At 37.1% G+C, this 18,453-nt stretch overlaps 1 protein-coding gene across 1 annotated transcript; it reads right to left on the bottom strand.

Moving 5' to 3' along the window:
• Positions 1-16,153: 16,153 nt before the first annotated feature.
• On the bottom strand, positions 16,154-17,001 carry LOC142835031 (large ribosomal subunit protein eL8). Its single transcript, XM_075948129.1, has one exon. It carries the CDS (start codon positions 16,977-16,979, stop codon positions 16,179-16,181), a length of 801 nt encoding a protein of 266 aa, XP_075804244.1. The 5' UTR covers positions 16,980-17,001; the 3' UTR covers positions 16,154-16,178.
• Between the last annotated feature and the right edge of the window lie 1,452 nt (positions 17,002-18,453).

Genomic DNA, 18,453 nt, shown 5'->3' with positions numbered 1-18,453 from the left:
AATTATTGATTGGAAGTGTGTTGCAGGCCTCAGAATTTCATAAGAAGCATCATGTCAATAGTAAAGGCCTAAAGAAAGAATTTTCCATTACTTGGCAACAAGCTAAGGACATTATAAAGAGATGTCCTACTTGTTCTTTCTATAATCAAACACCGTTGCCTGCAGGGAGTAACCCAAAGGGCACTAAGAGAAATGAAATCTGGCAGATGGATGTGTTCCACTTTATAGAATTTGGTAAATTAAAATATGTACACCACACCATAGACACGTATTCAGGTTTTCAATGGGCTACTGCCCTGAGCTCAGAAAAGGCTGATTCAGTAATCACACATTTATTGGAAGTTATGGCCATCATGGGTATACCTGCGCAAATAAAGACAGATAATGGTCCAGCATATGTATCTAAGAAAATGAAACGCTTTTTTGATTATTATAATATAAAACACATTACAGGTATACCAAATAATCCTACAGGTCAGGCAGTTATAGAAAGATCAAATCGTACTATAAAGGATATGTTGAACAAACAGAAAGGGACCGAAAATACCCCCAGAAATAGATTACATAATGCTTTATTAACCTTGAATTTTCTTAACGCTAATGAGAAAGGAACGACAGCAGCAGAGAGACATTGGATAATGGAAAAGTCTGCTGAACTAAATCAACCGATTTATTTCAAAGATGTGCTGACCTCTCAGTGGAAGCCAGGAGATGTGCTACGTTGGGGAAGGGGTTTTGCTCTTGTTTCCACAGGAGAAGAAAAATTGTGGATACCATCAAAATTAATAAAGTTTCGATTTGAAGAAGAGAAACCTCTTGGAAAGGAGAAATGACAACTCATCCACAATGATGATGTTCATACAGGTGGTAAGAAAAACATATAGAATGGGGGCAGGGTTCTGTTCTTATCTCCACAGGAAAACACTCATCTTTGAGAAATTCAAGGGACCCTGGATGTTTGGATACTGACAGATGGAAAAATACCTGCCCGATAGGAAATATCAAGAAAACTGAATGGGTTGTGTAAGTAATATTAAACCATATTTCTAAATTTATAAAGCTGGTTTTGAAGTTGGACTCTGGCTCAGTCCCTCTCCAATTCCAAGCCTGTTAGTAAGAGAAAAACCCAGAGTTTCTGGAGTTTCTGTCTCATGTCAAGAGCCATGATGTGGGACAGAAAGAAATATGAGTTTAGAAAACATCTTTGCTTTTCTTCATATCTATCATACTTTTCATTGACTATATCTATCATGTCTTTCATTGAATATATATATGTCTATATGATTAATGCTTAAGTTTCTCATAATGAACAATGAGTTTTTCCTGAAGTGACATTTGAAGTTTCCAGGAAGAAGATGGGGCCCCATAACAACAACTCCACCTGGTTGATATGACGTCATGATACTGATAGCGCTACAACAAGACCTGCTTTGGGTACCAGCTGCACAAGACAATTCCAACTTGGTTAGCTGAAATGGTGCACATCTTGTACAACATTCTGGCCAGACCTCCACAAAATACTCAGAGACTATTTGCAATTTTAAAAGACATTGATCTTGAAATTTAACCATCATTTTACTTTCACAGGATCCCCCAGAAAGAACGTCGCCCCCATGACAGCTGGAAGTAATTCTAGAGGACGACGTCCCCTCTCCCAGTAAAGTTTGCCCTTGGGTTTAGGGACATCACTTAGGGGTTGATTATAATTAGTATACGATTGAGGGTTGGGGGAGGAATTTTATAAGCTCAGGGATCATTTTGAAAAAAAAAAAAAAGAGGGATGATGGGATAATAGATTTGTAATTGTGAGTTACTGTTTTTAGACAAATATATTGGTATAGATTCTTGTATATTGATACAAAGTTAAATTATAATGACTATTGGATGCATGCATGTTTCTACCTTGTTTAAAACATTTTTATGTATTGACATATATTGTATTGTATGTATTTACCATATTGCTGTGTACATTTCTACCTCTGATTAAGATACTTATATAATGTTTGTGTATTGATATATATTTACCTACTGCAATGTATATTTGTACATTGTTTATATTTGGAGGTCATTGTCCTCATTTGTTTCACAGTTGTTTATTGTCTTAATCTTTAAGTTAGATAGATATTGAGAATTATATAGACTAATAGTCATCTAAGTTTGTCATTTATAATTAGACTAATCAGGTTCTTTAGATATATAGAGATTATACTCAGTATAGATAGATAGTCTTCAACTTCTTCAAAGAGCTGTAGAAAATGGCCTTTAATCTAACTCAGAGTTTTGTGGTAGTGAGACACAATTGCTCCTGGCAACACCACTCTATTCCCGAGAGAATGTTGAGCACCAAAGACACTCCACCTGGAGCCTTTCCTTTTGGCAGAACTGGCCTTGGGGCAAAGAAATGCCCATACCTCAACCACTGACAAAGATACAGAGCGTGCATCAATGGATAAAACAGGGCTGTCTTATCCTGCCAAGACAGGGTAAGATAGTTTTGAAAAGTTGCTTGCCTTTGAAAATGGTGTGTCAGTTATGTTAGGCCTTAGCCAAAGTTGGTTGCTTCAACGCTGCTAATGTGACTTTGGGTGATTGCCTAGGTAGCTAGTTGTCTCTGTGATTTGTTGCATGTTTTGGAAGTTGTTTTACTGAACTTCCTAATTAACCAGGTAACATTATTTCCCTTCTCAGATCTTCGATGGGGTTGAAGACTATATAGATGTAGTTACTTTTCTCTCATGACTTGGCCAAGTTATTTATTATACAAGACCTAAGCTAGTTAGAATAGGATATTTGTACTTATTGTATATAATTTCATAGTAGGTTTAGAACTCTCTTATTTAAACAAAAGGGGGAGGTGTTACGGGAGGTCCTCCCACTCCTCCAGCCTATCACCGCTGAGATACCAGCCCCTTGGGGCGTGGTCTCTCTCCCTTTAAAAAAGCGGCCACTTCCCTCTCCTCTCTCTCTTCACTTCCTGCTCCGCCGGTGACTTGACTTCCTTCCTGGTTACGCAGAGGGCTGACAGTGATCTGTAAGTTTTTTCCCCTTTAAATAAATATCACCCTATTAATCATAATCCCAAATTTGTGTGGCATTGTTTGTGACTTACGCCTTCAATCCAGATCTTTCTTTCTCTTTATGCTCCTGTTAAATTAGGACTCCAAGGGTCTATCCATAGGCTTAACATTAATCCATTTAGTTCTAATAAACTATTAATCCAACTCTGATTGAGTGCTAAGCACCATGTTATACCACTATCATCATAACTTCAAGTTCAAGATTTTAAATTCCTGTTGGTGGTGTCCTAACTATTGACCTCAAAGGTAGTTTTCATCGTGCAAAAACATCTGTCCCACTTTTCTGGCAGGAGTATACTGTCATCTCCAGTGTGTCTAAAATTTACATTTTCACAAACTCAAAAACTTCTAGTAAGTTTAAGGAAGTTGACTTTGATTCACTTCACATAGATCAGACAGACTCCAAAATAAGTATTGTCAAAAGCCAAAGGCCCCACCATCTTTCTTAACACCTTGCCTCCTTCAATTACCGGGACCTAAGGTAATTTTTTCTAAAGTTAACATTGTTCCTCTACTCTGCCAACTTCTTCCCAGGTCCAAGAGGTGCCAGATGATTCCACATCACCAGTGAAGAGAAACAACCAGATACGTTAGGACATGGTCAGCATCCCAGTTTTCTCAGGTCCCCCAAAATAGACAATGCCACAGGTCAGCAGGAACTAGTCTAGAGAACTAAACACCCTCATTTCTTTAACCTGCCATGCCTAAGTCCTCACCTTTTGTAATAAAGAAGAGAGGAATGTTAGTATCCAGATGAACCTGATCCTGCCTCTTGAGTACCTGACAGATGCTCTGTGTTACCACTGTGTGAAGGGCGGGCAGTATCCTGTCTCTTTAAAAAGGCAAAACTCTGCCTACTTCCTTCTCTTCATCCTCTCTCTCTCTCTCTCTCTCTCTCTCTCTCTCTCTCTCTCTCTCTCTGTGTGTGTGTGTGAATCTATCTGTCTCTGTCTACGTCTCTCTCTCTCTCCCTTTACCTTTTTTCTTTTCCCTCTCCCATCCCCTTTATCTCTGTAAAATTCCTCACTCAAGCTTTGTCTGAATGACAGGTTTGTCTCTCCTGGTGAGGTTTCTGGCTCTCACCTGCCATGGTGTCTTATAGGCAGAATCGCCCTGGGCTCTCACCTGCTGTGGTTTGGACCCACCTGCTGACAAGTTCCCTCTCTTAGAGAAATCATTAAAATTAATATGACGGATTCTATTGGGAAAAATCAAAGTCCCTAGAAATTACTTGATGATGAATTCTTTCAGAATTTGTTATGTTAATAAAATCAGAAAGTTTCATTAAACACAGTTTCAAATCTTTATTTTCAAATTGAGGAAAGCAGAAATTGTATTCCATATGTTTCTTGGAAAAGTGACATCACAGAAGGGTAAAATAAGCAAAGCCATTGACCTTGTTGCAGGATGCAAGGAGAGATAATCAATGACCAGAGACCTTACAAAGGTCAAACTCTTCAGGATCATACTTTAGACAACCTGCTTTCTTTCAGCTCTAAGTCCTAAAGTTCCCATCAGTTCCTATTAACCCAATTAAAAACACAACAATGATCTAATATTTTCATGAATTTAAACACCTATAATCTATGCATGTCCCATAAGTCCATTATCTGACACCAAAGTAATCAGTTCATGATTATGAAAAACAAACTATAAAATCCATAATATAAAGGTATTTTTTTCCTAGTCTGTTATAATATGTGTTTAGTGAATAATACCTGCATTAGATTTAATATTATTTTTCAAAGACATTTCCTGTCATCATTTGAATAAAAATGTCAACCCATAGGCTCATAAGAGTATATTTATTTAAAAGGATTAAGACAGGTGGTCTGGTTAGAAAAGGTGTGCTTTTGTTGGATGACTTGGAACACTGAGGGTGGACTTTGAGGTTTCAGTTCAAGTCACACCCAGTTGTTTACTCTTTCTTCCTGCTGCCTGCTGAGATGCAGAAGTCTCAGGTACCTCTCCAGCATTGTCTGCCTGCATGTTGTCACAATTTGTGCTGTAATGATAATGGATTAAACCTCTAAACATGTAAGAAACCCCAATTAAAAGTTTTTTTTTTTTAAATTAGAGTTGTCATTGTCATGACATCTTATCACAGCAATAGAACTTTGACTTTGGCATGTTCAAGTTGTGTTTACTTGTATAGTATAGATACTTGTTGTGTTTAGTATAGATACTAAATTGCCATATTCACCTTATTACATGGCTGACTGTAATATAACTATCCTTAGAGAAGACTTATGGGAATATCTGTATATGGAAGTTTCTGTCCCACCTGGTCCCACAGCCATTCATTCCCAAAATCAGCAAACAGGGGCATATATTAATTATAAACTGTTTGGCTGGTTGCTCAGGCTTATTACTTACTAACTTTTACAATTTAAATTTACCCATAATTCTTGTCTATATTGATCTGTTTGAACTGGTACCTTTTCTAAGTAACTTATTCTAATCTTACTTCCTTTTCATCTGGTTGGTGACTGCATCTCTGCCTTTTCTCTTCCCAGAATTCTCCTAGTCTGGTTGCCCTGTTTATACTTTTTGCCTGGCTACTGATTAGTAAATGGTGCAGGAGAATTGTTTGTATTCTGTCAATCATGTTTTAAATAAAAGCTGATTGGCCAGGCAGGAAGTAAAGGTGGGTCAACCAGATAGGAAGTAGAGGTGGGGTGATGAGAACAGGAGAATGCTAGGAAGGAGGAAGCCCATTCCTCCCCAGACCACCGAAGGAGCAACATGTGATATACCCCACTGAAAAAGGTACTGAGCCACATGGCTAACATAGATAAGAACAATGGGTTAATATAAGCTACAAGAGCTAATAAGAAGACTGATGGGCCAATCAGTTTATAACTTAATGCAGACTCTCTGTGATTTTTCTTTAGAGCTTGCCAGCTGTGGTGTACCGGGTGGAACAGAAACCCCAGCCCTCCTGTTACAAGTAAGTGTTTTAAAATCAATATGAGTGACAAGCCTTCACAGTATTCAAGAGCATTATCCCACAACATGTCTATTCATCATGAAAGACAGCAATGCACTGGCTTAAGAGAGAACATTGCCCATGTTCATCTTGGTAGTCTATTTGGTTCATCAGAATTATTTGTAGAAGAATGGGTTATTTATGTTATGCCCAGATCTGGGAAGCCGCCCCCCCCCCCAAAAAAAAAAAAACAGCAAGGAGACTGAATACCATATGTAAAAGCAAAGTTTGCAAACTAGGTCTCTCCGCATGTTCAATGTATTAGAATAGTTGGAAAACCCCCGAGCTCAGTTAGAGTTGGGTTTTTATAGTAGTAAAGGTGGGGGTGAGGAGTTTCTGAGGTTCAGGACTCCTGATTGGCTGACATTTGCTAGAGGTGTCCTGGTGAGTGGGCTGGCAAATGATTCTCTCTACAATGGTTGGAATGTCAGGCATTTCCTTTGGATGGTCTGTTCTTGGGTGTTGCTTGGGTAATCTCAGTTTGTGGTTCTTCTTGCAACCACGTAAACTTCAGAGTAAACTCCTGAGACTCAGGCCTTCATTAAACTTATCAATGGCAGGTAATAATGGTTGGAAGTAAAGAACTTCCTTTGTGTGGTCTGTTTCTATTTAGCTTATCATGGTTGGATCCTACATTGACTGGCCCCTACTATTTACATGCATGGACATCACATGAAATGATGTGAGAAACTTGGGACAGTTGTGCCAATGAAAATTCGTGGCATGGATGATTCGGAAAAGCAGCATCACTGCAGCCTGAAGCTGTAGAAGTTAACTCGATTTGGGAAATAACCAGGGTAGCTAAGAGATAAAACAATTATATTTTTATTTATTATAAGGGGAGGACTCATGAAACAGGAATGAAAAGTCCAGGCTCAGCAGTGCTGCAAGGGAACCACACACAGAACTCACCTGGGTTGTGAGAGCTGCTTTTCTGCGGGTCCCAGAAAACCACTCCTTAGCATGGTCCCACCTCTTAAAGATAATTGGTTGGCAAAGATTCCACATCATGTAGCTGTATAACTTAGAGCAAATTTATTAACAGAGTGCCTTCTATCAGACAATTATTTGTTTTTTAAGGAACTTTAGTGATGGTTGTGACTTCCTGAAGGAAGTCATACTGTGAAGGCTCATGTCCTTCTCTCTCCCTCCCTCCATTGTTTTTTTTGTTTTTAATGTTTAATAATGACACAGAAAATTAGTCTCATTAATGACACTTCCATAAGTGCACATCATTGTAGTCTACTGATATTCATACTTATTATATTTCATTGTTTTCCATAAAGTTGCAAATATATTGAAATATACACACACACACACACACACACACACACACACACACATTTTAAACATACTTAGCCACCAGGGACATGCAAATGATGTTGATATTCTGCCTGATCCACTTAGAATATCAACAATAACAACAGCACAAAGGAAAACAAATAGTGGTGAGGATGTAGGAGTAAATGAACTCACAGACATTTCTCGTGAAATGTAAATTTGTAGAACAATATGGGAATTAGCATGGCATTTTCCTGGAAGAAATAAAAATAAAATTACTCCGTATTTCAATGTAAGCCTTATTTTGGCTTAGTTTTGGAGATTCTAACCTGATTCATTGATCCATTGGTTTCAGACCTGAGGTAAGGCACCATAAAACGACAAGTCCAAAGCATGTTTCATCATGGGAAAGCAATGAATCAAAGAAAGGAAGAGACAAGAGTTTAACAATTCCTTCAAGAGCATAAGGCATTGAGGTAAGTTTATTTCTGTAGGCCCTATGGCAATGAGTTTCTATCATTTATAAGCTGTGAGCAATTTTTGAACCAAACTTAGAAAATATATATAATTAGGAGATATTTTGCTTCTCAAATATGTAGTTAGACCTCATCCTATTCGTTAATATTCTAAATAAAACAAAAATTTGCCCCTGCCCTACTGTGAAAGCATGATTTCTACTGACTCCCTTTCAACATGTCTTCAGACTCAAATAGAAATAAGAGATCTTGAAGCTTAAACCAATTGACCTTTTTTACCTCAACCACTGTCTTCTGGATCTGTAGCTTGAGATTTTACTCACTTTGTGGCTTGTCAATGCCACAACTGTATAAACCAAATATATACATAGGTCACTCTGACATAAACACACGTGTGTATGTGTGAATGTGTGCCTTGTCATTTGTTATGTTCCTCTCAGAAAGATAAATAATATAACTGCAATACAGTTTTATTTTTTCTCTACCACTCTTACTTTACAGATATGTCACACACTTTCGCATTTTAATTTTGGGCAACTAATTAATTGAGATTTAAAACAATAAAGCATCTGTATTAGTATGGTTCAAAGTATTTAAGATATTATGAGCGATAGATTTTGAATGTTTCACTAACTCAATTTTCTTGATAAGTGATTGGAAACAGCTCTGCCTTACAGTCAAAACAATCAGAGCTTGTTTGATTTATCCATATTTTTCACTGTCTCATCCATTCTCCAAACAAAAGCCTCAAGATTATTTTTAATAATCAAATGTATTTTGTATAGATACTTGTTATTTGCCTTATCAAAACACTTTGCAATCTAACATGTTTCTTGAATCGCCCCATTTGAGAATAAAATGTTTTCTCATTTATATGCAGTTGAATTAAGACTTACTGAAGTTTTTATCTTATTCTTTTACGTCACATGGTTTTGCAGTAAATATGATAACTATGTCATTGCTTTTATATGTCCATTCTGAGTTGGTATTCCTACAGAGAAGCTTGCAAATGCTTAAAGTAATTGCTTAATAAAGAATGTACACATAGTGACTAAGACTCATATCTACTTTTCCTATAGCCATGGCAGTACACGAAGCAAGGGGTGTGCACATATTTGTGTCTGACTTGACACAAATAAGAAATGCAATATTATTTTCCACTTTCACTCTCCTAGGGCACACGAAGTCCATGTTTCCCTTTTGTGTAAGTAAGAGTGAAGTGTAAGAACTCCCACATCTCTTTCTATGCTTTGTGAGATACATAAAGGATGTCATGAGAGCACAAATAAAGAGTGTCAAATAGTTTGGAGGATCAGGGAAAAATAAATGTAGGTGACTGATGATGACAGAAGTATCACCACAGCTAAAACAAGAGTTTATAACTGGAACCTGGAACAAGGTAGTGTCCATATGCCCAAAGGAGAAAACAGACAGGAGGATGCCAGGACTGTGAGGAGGTGAACACCTTTTCATATTAGCTTTCATATATTATGAGATATAAATAACCACATCCCAAAATTTTAGAAAATGCGGTTATTCAAGCAGAAACTGAATGAAGACTTGAAACCTCTTAAAATATCATTTTTTTAAGAACAAAATTGGATACAATAAGTAGTACAGGCTTACATTCTAATAATGACTAATTTTCACAAGTGTATATCATTCATGCAAAAATCACTACACTTTATTAATTGCCACCTTCCACCCCTCACAGACCTCTCCTCTTCATCTGACTACCTCTTGTCGCTGGAATAAAATAGTGGGTCCCATTCAATAAAGGCTTCTTGGACTCAACCTTGACTGTGGGATAATTCTACCACATTTTTAACCTTTTGCCCTTTGAGATAAGTTAATTCTCATATCAGTTAGGCTTCTATGTAATGCCCTTCCTACATTAAATGCTGTCTTTCACATGAAGCAGAATAAAGGAAAGATATTTTTACCCTTTAGGGGAACTGTGTGTAGGAATTTTATATTCCAGAGCATGACTTTCGTTATGAATCAGCTTTGAAATATCTCGTGTAAGAATCAAGGTTGTATATAATTGGTCTTTATCTGATTTCCTTTGTTTATCATCAAGCTCTCTGCCACGCCAGGAATTTATATACATAGGTGCAAAAGATATGGGGTATAATTATTTCTCTAGTAGTTAACAAATTTTCCCTCAAGAAACTGTAGATTAGTTTACAGTGATGTTAGGTGACTTTACATGTCAGCCTCAAAGTGGCTGTTGAAATGTGTACTGATGTTCACTGCTTTCTTTGAACTTTGTCACCATTAAAATGAAGAAATAATAACCTTTTAACATTTTCAATTTTATTATTTGTGTTTTTGAGTGTGCATGTGTGTTCCTATCAAACACAGATTGATACTAAAGTCAAAGAACAGTTGGTGGGAATCAGTTCCCTGCTCCTACTGGGTGAGTCCTTGAGATCAAACTCAGATCTTCACACTTGGCAGCAAGCACCTTCACCTGCACCTAGATTAGCCAGCCCCATTACACCTCAATTGGCCTTTCAAAGGAGGAATAAAGAGGAAATATGGGGCATAGCAATTCACTAGCAGCTTAGATAGTATAAAAGTGAAGTAGGCCTTCTTATATTGGCCAAATTCTTTCCTGCAAATGATGTACAATTTTGTATTCCAACCTGCAAGCTGAATCTTCCAGGATTACCTTACCAACACTAGTCATGGTCAACAGTCTTAGAGTTTAGAGATCTGATTGGACTGTAGAGGAGCCCTCTTGTACCATTCGAGTGACATTTCTGTAATGACCAATAATGTTGGACATTATTTCAAGTGTTCATTGGCCTTTCATAAACCTCCTGTAATTAAATAGGCATATGATCTGAAAATTAAATACCAAGGTCTATGTTGTCTTATTTCTTTCAATAGTGGCTGTTCTTTATGTTTTTTGAGTCAGAGGACATTATTTTCTATATAATTTTAAAATATTTTATCATATTGGAATTGCCAGTTCAGATTGTTGTCCTTGTGTTTCACTGTGAAAAGTCCATAAATAAATAGGTCATTGTATTACTTTCATTATGAATTATGTCTGTATTATATAAAAATTCAAGGCTCACATAATATTTCCCATTTCTCAATTTTAAATTCTCAATTTTAAAATATACATGTAGATCTGTAAGCCTTGCCCTTTAAGCTATTTTTTATAAGAGTTTGAGGCATGGTTAGAAGTCCATAGTTTTACACTGATATAAAAAAAAATTCACAGAGACTTGATCAGTCAACATTATAAACAAGTGTGCTAGAGGTTTGAGACATAAATCAGCAGACAAAAGTACTGGCTGGTCTTCAGAGGTCCTGTGTTTGATTCCCATTCCTTACATGGAGACTCTTAAAAACAAAGGTCTATCTGTAATTCCAGTTCCTGAGTATCCGACACCCTCTTTTGGCCTCCACAAGCACTAGACATGAACATGGTCCATAGACATATATTTAGGCAAAATACCCAAATTTACATATAAATTTAAAAAAAATTAAATGTAATTCTGGATTCCACAGTGAATTTGTCTGCATTGACATTGGTCCGAAGCTCTTGAATTTAAGCTCGCATAAAGCTTAAGTGCAGAGTTCTTCTTCCATTTCAAAGTCTCTTTAATTCAATCTTAAAATCAGTTCATAATGTTTAACAAAAAATTTATGCAGAGATTTTTAATTATAATTCTTTTTTTCTCTCTTAAACATGCAGTGAAAATTACAGGAAGAACAATAGCACTTTTGCTGGAAAAATATGGTTACTAGTACAATAGCGGTATTAATGTTTTGGGGAGTTACCACCTACTTTCTTATTAAACTTAAACTACTTCCCAAGACAGAACTCACAGCTGGAACTATTAATAGGAAAAAAAGAGCTGAAGTTGGCTTATTTATAACCACAAGCAGGGAGTATATTATCATTATTAATAATACACATAATAATATACTGCCCCATAAGTTCTTTATATATGTAGTGCACATATAGGTAGGTAAAACACACACACACACACACACACACACACACACACACACCAAAAACTTAGAGTGTGTGTCTCAAACACCATTAGTGAAGCTTCATTTTACAGTTATTGGTATAGAGTTCTGCAACTGGTCCATAAGCAAAGAATATGAGACTGTGGAATATGTTAAATGAGACAGCTTTTTCAACCTTCTTTTGCTTAAGACTCACAGATCATCACAGAACAATGGGTGCAATGACTGTAGTAGACAGGAATTATGTGTACCTGAGGTGACACGGTACTTACTACACACAAAAACACTGCTGCATACATGAAATTTCGGTGGTTGTAGCTTAGGTAGAATCTCTATATATGATCAGTATAACCAAAACCACATGGAGAAGAGATTTATGAAGTTCCACTCTGACATGAAAAAATGATAGCTACTTGGGAAGAAAAGATGGTTTATTTAAAGAATGTGCCCCCCTGAGAGTATACTAGAATGTTTCTTCTTCATTAGCTGTATTATATTTGTTAACGTTGGCATGTCTGCATTATGAATTACAGATATTTTCATGTCAAATCTTACCATCTTAAGAACAACTTATATGTTACATTTATTAAACTTGGAATTTTTGAAGAAAAATATCAACTTCTAGGTAAATATTTCAGTTGGTAGAATAATTGTCTTGAAAACATACTAATCAGACTTTTGTTCGCAGTCTTTTACAAAAGATACCAAGTGGTAGTGGCCTTTTAATCCTTCAATTTGGAGGTAGAGATAGGTAGATCCCTTGCACACATTAGTCAGCCAGCCTAGCTAATTGGTAACGTCTAGGTCATTGAGAGATTATGACTCAAATAGAATTTAGATATAACCTAAGGAACAGCATCTGAGGGGGTACTCTGAGGGGGTACTCTGAGGGGGTACTCTGTCATACACACACACACACACACACACACATACACACACACACAAACACACTTGCACTTTGTTTGAAAAGAAACACATATATCATGCATCTGAAAGCATGAACAGACATGGATACCCCCCAACCTAACTGTTAAGAGGTCAAAATTATTAATGCAACATTTCTTCTATTATATTGCATTCACTCTTTATATTTTGTACTTTCCAATGCCCATGTCTTATCAATTCATGGTTAAACTTATGTTTTAAAATATAATATTGAAATTTCTCTTATTTGATTTATAGATAAATACTTTAATTTTCAGTGTGTATTGCAAGCATACATGTTACAGAGTATTATATTGATCTTGGATCCATTAAAGCTCAACTATTACTTCCAATTTGTTGTAGAGCTGATGGAGTCTTCTAAGTTTCCCCAGTACAATGCTTTCTATTTCTTTTCCATGTACTGTTTGAAGCCTAGAAGTACTGGTAAATTAATTTATCACTCTTCAATTTCTTGTTCAAGATAGAGGAAGTCAGTCCCTCAATGGTAGCTATAACTTTAGCTAGACTTTCACCATAGAAAGATTATGAATCTTTGCAAAATCTATATTCTCAGGTAAGTAACTTTTGTTATTGATTTTTAAAGTTCCTGACAAGATATTCCAATTGTTGCAATAGTGATATGAATGTTATTGGGGTAAACAATTATTTTCTTACTGGATTGAAGGTCTACAACACTATCTTGATAGAAGTGATTGAAGAGCAAAGCATATGATTCTTATCAGGATAAAGCAAAGCAATTTACCTCAAATTTTGTTTAAAATTTTAAGATAAAGTTAAATCTTCTATAAATCAAAGGACAAAATGACACTCACAGATTTACTTTGTCATGAATTTAGAATCAGCAGTAGATAGATAAGAGAGAGGAAGGAGCTGGACCACACAATGCTGCAGAAAATATTTTTGGAGAACTATAGCCAAAATGTGTCTTCCAAGGTGCCCAGTCTTTGGGTGACCAGACAGAACTTTGTTTATTTGTACTTCCATCATCAGCTCTCATTAGAAACTTAATGCCCCTAGAAATGGAATTTGAACACAGATCAATTTTTTCCTTAAATAGAAGTAATTTTCAAAAAGAAGCTGAAATTGTTGGAAATCATCTGGCTGCTGTCACAGTAATTCACTTTTTATTGAGGGGAACATGTGGGTATTTCAATAGAGTGTTTTCCATGGTGTCACACAAGTAGTATCTGAACCCTATAATACTGAACTCTGTGATTCAGTGAACATTAATGCCTGACATTATTATTAAGAGGGTCATAAGATGACAAATTATGTCATCTATAACTAAAGTTCTTCTTTGAGGTATTGGCATTGACTCACTAATAAAGGGAAGGTAGAAGTCAAACTCAGTTATTCTTTTCAAAAGATTTAATCTTTTATGGGATACATTTACTCTTCGTTTCAGCAAGATGTTGAGTAAGTCTTGAATATCTATTTAATCAAAGTATAATCTGAAAAGAATGATAGCACAGGGTCAGGTCAGAGCTAGAAGATTGATTACACTCAGTGCATCTAGACAAATAAATTTTAGCAGCCTTGACTGTCCCTCTCATCCATATCAATTTATTTGCAGAAAAATGAAATGCAGAAGGACATATTTGACAGCAAAATCAAAATAATAATGGTATTCCTAGATTAACTATGAAGTTTGTACTCAAATTTCTACATTTGTTTTAAAATATTAGAATTATATTTATTATTCTTATAAAAGAAACATAAATATATGAAATTGGAAATAAGTGGGTTTATATATATACATATATATGTAATTTACCCCTATGATCAAAAAGTAAATTAATTATCACAAAATTTGTGATAAAATCAATCTCTATTACAAATATTTCTCTAATTTTAAGTGAATTTTCAAACATCTCTGAAAATTTTCTAACAAACCTCTTTCCTTATGCTATTATATTCACAAGTGATAAATAGATCACCCCTGGTTATTATATAGTACTTAAAATACTTGTAGAGTTGATAATATATTTTATTCTCCCACCCAGATCCATTCCTCCTTCTTTCCCTTCAAAAAAGTGCAGGTCTCCCAGGCATATTGACCAAACATGGCATACTAAGCTATAATAATAGCCAAATTCCCATATATAAAGCTGGACAAGGCAACCCAGTAAGAGTCAGAGCCAAGCCCCACTCCTAGTATTAGAAGTATTACAGGAAGAATGAGCTACACGACATAACATAAATACCCATAACAGGCATCGTTATTGTCAGTTCAGTCTCTGTAAATCCCTATGGGCTCTGATTAGTTGATTCTGTGGGATGACTTCTTGTGGTGTCCTTGATCATCTGGATCTTATGATCCCTTCTTCCACTCTTCTTCAAGATTCTCTGAACTCCTCCTAAAAATTTGACTGTGGGTCTCTGCATCTGCTTCCATCATCACTTGCTAGATGAAGCCTCTCTGATGATGATTATTCTAGGCTCTTGTGTATGAGTACTGCAGAGTATCATTAGGAATTATTTACTATTTACTTTTAATTAGATCATACATTTATCTATCCATCTATCTATCCCTCATCTACCTATCCCTCATCTATCTATCTATCTATCTATCTATCTATCTATCTATCTATCTATCTATCTATCTATCTACCATCTATCTCTCTATTTATGCTAGTCATGTTTGGTTCTGTCTTAGTCTCTGGGATATCCATTTTCTGGTTCATGGCCCTCCAGGAAGTGAAAAGCATAGATTCTACCTCCTGACACAGGTCTCAAGTTAGAGTTGCCATTGGTTGGTTACTTTCACAAGTTCAGCATCACCTTTACACCTAGCCCCCCTCAGCACATCTTGCAGGCAGGAAAAATTGTAAGGTGAAGGTTTTGAGGCTGAGTTGATTTTCCATACATTCCGGTTGAAGCCTTTTTGGTTATAGAAGATGTCCAGTTCAGGTTCCATATCCCCTGTTCTTAGAAGTCTTTGCTGATGTCATGCCCTTGGATTCCTGAGAGTTTCCATTGCAGTAGTTTTCTAACTTTCTCCTGAAATGCTTACCCCCAATTCCAGTCATCTCTCCCACTACTCTCTCCATCCAACCCCCTACCTAATTCCTCCTGTTCCCATGCCAAGTTTGTCCAGTTCACCCAAAAATCTATTTGATTTCTGTTTCCCAATGTGATCCATGAATCACTCCATGAGGCCTCACTGGTACTTAGCTTCTCTGGGTCTGTAGATTGTAACATGATTATCGTTGGTCTTATAGATAATGTCTGCTTATAAGTGAGTATTAAAAATATATTTTTATTTCTGGAACTGGATTACATCACAGAATGATTTTTTTGCAAGTTGCATTCATTTGCATGTAAATTTTATATTATTAGTTTTTTTAGCAGTTGAAGAGTATTTTTTTTTTGGAAGTTTTATAATTATATTTATGTACAGAAAACTCAGAAGTACATTTAACCCAGTTTAGTGGCGAGTTCTTTGGCCTTTGCCTTTTCCAGCTTGGCAATTCGAGCCACAGATTTAGGACCCAGGACGTTGCCTCCCCAGTGGCGGCGGATCTCATCATATCTGTCGTTGTAATTGGTCCTAATAGCTTCCACCAGCTTGGCCAGAGCACCCTTGTCTTCCGAGTTAACCTGTGTGAAGGCAACAGTGGTGCACGTCTTCCTATGGACCAGCCGCCCCAGCCTGGCCTTTCCCTTGATGATGCAGTAGGGGACCCCCATCTTGCGACAGAGAGCAGGCAGGAAGACCACCAGCTCAATGGGGTCTACGTCGTGGGCAATCACCACCAGCTGAGCCTTCTTGTTCTCTACCAAAGTGGTGACTGTATTGACACCCGCTCGAAGGACAGGTGGTCTCTTAGTCGGGACATCCCCTTTGCCGGCAGCTTTCTTCTCAGCACGGGCCAGCAGCCTCTGCTTCTTTTCCTGCTTGGTCTCTGGCCTGTACTTGTGGGCAAGTTTAAGCAACTGGGTAGCTGTTTGCCGGTCCAGGGCCTGGGTGAACTGGTTAATGGCTGGAGGAACTTTGAGCCGCTTATAGAGGATGGCCCTCTGCCGCTGCAGCCTAATGTAGCGGGGCCATTTGACGAAGCGCGTGAGATCTCTCTTGGGCTGGATGTCCTGCCCAATGCCGAAGTTCTTAGGCCTCTTCTCAAACAAAGGATTCACCACCTTCTTCGCCTCCTGCTTCTTCACGACGGCGGGGGCCGGGGCCACCTTCTTCCCCTTGGCCTTCTTTCCCTTGGGCATCTTGCCGGGCTGGAGGAGAGAGTGAAGAGTATTTTTTTTTTTTTTACTCATTCTTTGCTTTAGAAACATCTAGGTTGTTTCCAGTTTCTTCATACTTATTAATAATAAAGTTCCTATGAATATAGTTGAGCAAGTATCCTTGGGTTAGGATGGAGCATCCTTTGGGTATATTCCCAAGAGCTGTATCTTAAGGGAGATTGATTCCTAGTTTTCTGAGAAATCTCCATATTGATTTCCAAAGTGACTGCACTAGTTTGCCCTTTCACTGCAGTGGAGGAGGGTTCCCTTTGCTCGACATCCTTTTCAACATGATCTGTCACTTGTGTTTTTTATTTTAGGCATTTGGATTACATTGTAAATGTAATCTCAAGGTCATTTCGATTTGCATTTCTCTGATGACTAAGGATGTTGAACATTTTCTTAAGTGCTTCTTGGCCATTTCTGATTCATCTGTAGAGAATTCTCTTGTCTAGACCCATACCCCATTTTCAAAATGATATTATTCACTTTGTTGCTATCTAGGAATTTGCCAAATGGGGGACTTTTAAATTTTTTGCTTTTTCTTCTTCTTCTTCTTCTTCTTCTTCTTCTTCTTCTTCTTCTTCTTCTTCTTATTATTATTATTATTATTATTATTATTATTATTATTATTACTATTATTATTACAAATTTTCACCTCCTCTCCTCCTCCCATTTCCCTCCCCCTCCCCCCATCTCCCTTCCCCTTCCCTCTCCAGTCCAAAGAGCAGTCAGGGTTCCCTGCCCTGTGGGAAGTCCAAGGTCCTCCCCCCTCCATCCATGTCTAGGAAGTTGAGGATCCAAACAGACTAGGCTCCCACAAAACCAGTTCATGGAGTAGAATCAAAACCCAGTGCCCTTGTCCTTGGCTTCTCAGTCAGCCCTCCACATCAGCCACATTTAGAGAGTCCGGTTTGATTTTTACCATTCTGTAGACTGCAATTTTGTCCTGTAGATGCTGTTCTTTGACTTCCTTTCAGTTTTATGAAGTCACGTTTATTAATTGTTGACCTTAGTGCCTGCACTAGTGGTGCTCTGTTTTGAAAGTTGTGGCCTGTGTCATAATGTTTGAGACTAATCCCTACTTTTTGTCTATCAAGTTCTGTGTTTCTGACTTTATGTTGAGGTCTTGATGCACTTGGACTTGAGTTTTGTGCAGGTTGATATATTTGCATTCTTGTACATCCTGGCATCCATTTATACCACCAGCATTTGTTTAAGATGCTCTCTTTTTTCATTAAATGTTTCTGATTTCTTTATAAAAAATCAAGTGCCCATAGATGCATGGACTTAAATCAGGGTCTTTAATTTGATTCAGTTGATTAACTTATTGGTTTTTACATGAATGACATGGATTTATTACTGTAGCTCTGTAGTACATGTTCAAATCAGGTATGATATTACTTCCAGAAGTTCTTTTATTGTCTAGGATTGTTTTAACTCTCCTGGGTTTTTT

The sequence above is a fragment of the Microtus pennsylvanicus genome, chromosome 14 (genome assembly GCF_037038515.1).
Source record: "Microtus pennsylvanicus isolate mMicPen1 chromosome 14, mMicPen1.hap1, whole genome shotgun sequence".
Classification (NCBI taxonomy): Eukaryota; Metazoa; Chordata; class Mammalia; order Rodentia; family Cricetidae; genus Microtus; species Microtus pennsylvanicus.
The sequence above is the reverse complement of the archived record's forward strand: the minus strand, read 5'-3'. Positions and strand labels throughout refer to the sequence as shown.

Excerpts from the sequence above, each read along its gene's own strand:
- LOC142835031 (XM_075948129.1), bottom strand. The coding sequence starts at position 16,979 with ATGCCCAAGGGAAAGAAGGCCAAGGGGAAGAAGGTGGCCCCGGCCCCC.